This window comes from Rhagoletis pomonella, unplaced genomic scaffold (assembly GCF_013731165.1).
Source record: "Rhagoletis pomonella isolate Grant_MI unplaced genomic scaffold, Rhpom_1.0 Rhpom_scaffold_00013, whole genome shotgun sequence".
NCBI lineage: Eukaryota > Metazoa > Arthropoda > Insecta > Diptera > Tephritidae > Rhagoletis > Rhagoletis pomonella.
The window spans coordinates 3,316,223-3,318,811 of record NW_023458567.1 but is presented as its reverse complement, the minus strand read 5'-3'; the positions used below and the strand labels follow the sequence as shown (position 1 = coordinate 3,318,811).

Sequence of the window (2,589 nt, the reverse complement as noted above, 5' to 3'; positions counted from 1 at the left end):
AAAAAAAATTAGGTTGTGCAAAACTTTGAATGCAAAAAAACTTCGAAGCATCAATATCCAAAGCAAAGATAGCAGATGAGCGCATATATCACACTCCACACGAAATACCATGGAAAATGTCTTCTATTTATTTATACAGACAATAATATTATTTCCAAGACAAAAGCTAATTTACTAGGTAATCATATGTTTGTATGATTGTATGTATGTATGCATAATTGAAATCGATACTCACAGTCCCTGCAGCAGACGTAAAGGACAAAATGTATGCGCTCGCAGCACCGTCAAACGATTACCGGCTAAAAATCTGCAAGGAGAAAAAGAAAAATCAAATAAAACAATAAAAAAGCGAATATATTTTGTGTCAAGCAGAGATGGATTAGAGAATCGAAGAAAAAGCTACCTAAAAAATTAAAGGTACTTATAAACACAAGATGTAAATGTTAAGCTATATATTTGTAAACTGAACATATAAAATTTACGGTGATAAGTGAGTATAATCTTTCATAATCCTTTAAGGGAGGGGATTAAAAATATGCGCGGTAGAAAGTAGAGAATGGTAAAAGAGGGCAAGAAAACCTGGAACAATAAAAAGTTGACATTCACCAAAGCTCGTAAAAAAACGTTTTTATTGCTCCAATTTCTATTTGCATATTTTTAAATGAAATAACCGTTGCCCACTTTTTGCTCAATAAAGTGTAAATTCTAGGATTCGGGTTTTAAAATTATGTCCAGTTTTACAAGATGTCCATTTTTTTCAATGGCCAAACATTTTTTTTCTATTTTATATGGTACCAAAATATTTAAAAACATTAAAAGATTATGTCCACTTTTTAAGTGACCATAAATTTATGTCCGGGTTTTAGTTACCTAACTTTTAAATTAGAAGAAATGTATATCGAGTTTTTTAGTGACCACAATTTTTTGTCTAATTTTCAAAAAACCAAAAAATTATGGTTCGTTTTTCTATGATAAAAAATTTGTATCTTGTTTTTATATTACAAAAAAAAAGCAACCAAAAGTTTGCATTAGCAAAAAATTCGTTTGGTGGTACAATTCTGAAAAAGTATTAAAAAGTTATGTCCAGTTTTTATAATATTAAAATATTTTAAATGGCCAAAAATTATATCCAGTTTTAAGTTACCACAAATTTCTTTCCAATTATTGAATTATTAAAAAATTCACGTTCAGTGTTTAGATTAGCAAGAATTTATGTCCAGTTTTTTTTTTTAAATAATCAATTCAGTTTTTTAATAACCAAAAAAGCTGTCTAGTTTAATATTGCTTCATGTACAGTTTTTAACTAACTAAATTTTTTTATACCCAATTTTGGCGGACCTAAAATTTAAATATCCAAAAATTATGTTCAGTTTTTTGTAGCCAAAAACTAGTATGTAAGTGGCTAAAAAATGATGTTCGGCCAAAAACTTTGGCCAGTTTCTCAATGAGCTAAAAATGATGTCCAATCGTTAAGTGATCAAAACTTTATTTCCATTTTTCAAAACAGCCAAAATTTATGTTCAGGTTGCATTCGCAAATATTGTCATCGATGGGGAAATATTAAAATACACTTCAAAGTAAATTGTGTAAAAAGTTGTAAATCGATTTTCGTTGGTCATTATGGCACATAAAGCTGTCGAAATTTGACATTTTTATGCAACTGCGAATGCGAAACGCTCGTAAACACCAAGTTATCTGCATGTTAGAGCAGTTTCCGCTTTGTTTGCAATTGTTATATTAAATGTATCCATACTAAACTCCGGTGGCAGCTGCATTAATTTTACAACACACAACAACAACAGTTTGCCGCTTTCCACGCTTTCGTCTTGAGCGAGTGCGAGTATTAATTCTACAACACTTTGCGCAAATTTCCGGTGAATGGCTGTGTTTTGAATAGCATTTTTGGCAGAAGGGTGTTTTGGCACAAAGTTTGTCGCGCGTATAAGCAAAATGTACTAACCGACAATAACTGAATCGGGAGATAAAATATGCGCGCAATCATAGCTACATACGTATATATATATTTACATTTAAATTTGTGTTTCCAACGACCCATGTAAGTGCATGTGTACTTTGGTTATATGTGCATGGAAGCTTGAAAGGATTTTATTGAGGGGGGGTGAGGCGTGAAATTTTCGGAAAAACAGATTTGCATATGTTGTCGAAATGTAAACGCGTGCACGCATATACATATACACTTACACGCAAACAAGTATTCGCACATATGTTATGCGACTCAAATATAACACTTTGTGCGCTTAAGCGAGTTATTTCACTCTAATCCCCTTTTACGTGAATGCACTAGTATGCACCCCATGCCTGCCGCTTTGCCCCCCATAGCTTAATAATATTTTCGTAAATATACTTACAAATGCAATAACCGCGGGAATGTAAACGAATTCCGTTCGATGTCGACGATGCGATTGTGCGCCAGCGATAGCGTATGCAGCTTTGTGAGTAGAGGAAACATGCCCGGACGGATTTGATGGATGTGATTCTCATTAAGGTAGCTAGACGAGAGAAGAAAGAGCGATATTACAATATTAATATGATTTACAGCGGAAGATTATTTTACGAAAAGCGCAAAGT

At 32.7% G+C, this 2,589-nt stretch overlaps 1 protein-coding gene across 1 annotated transcript in view; it reads right to left on the bottom strand.

Annotated features, from left to right (window-relative positions):
* Window positions 1-235: 235 nt before the first annotated feature.
* The window catches only part of LOC118748511 (relaxin receptor 2), a gene marked incomplete at its 3' end in the record, with an annotated part of 96,925 nt that continues 94,571 nt past the window's right edge, over window positions 236-2,589 (bottom strand). Inside the window, 2 exon segments of the mRNA XM_036483010.1 lie at window positions 236-307; window positions 2,370-2,510. Coding sequence (XP_036338903.1) covers window positions 236-307; window positions 2,370-2,510 — 213 coding nt within the window.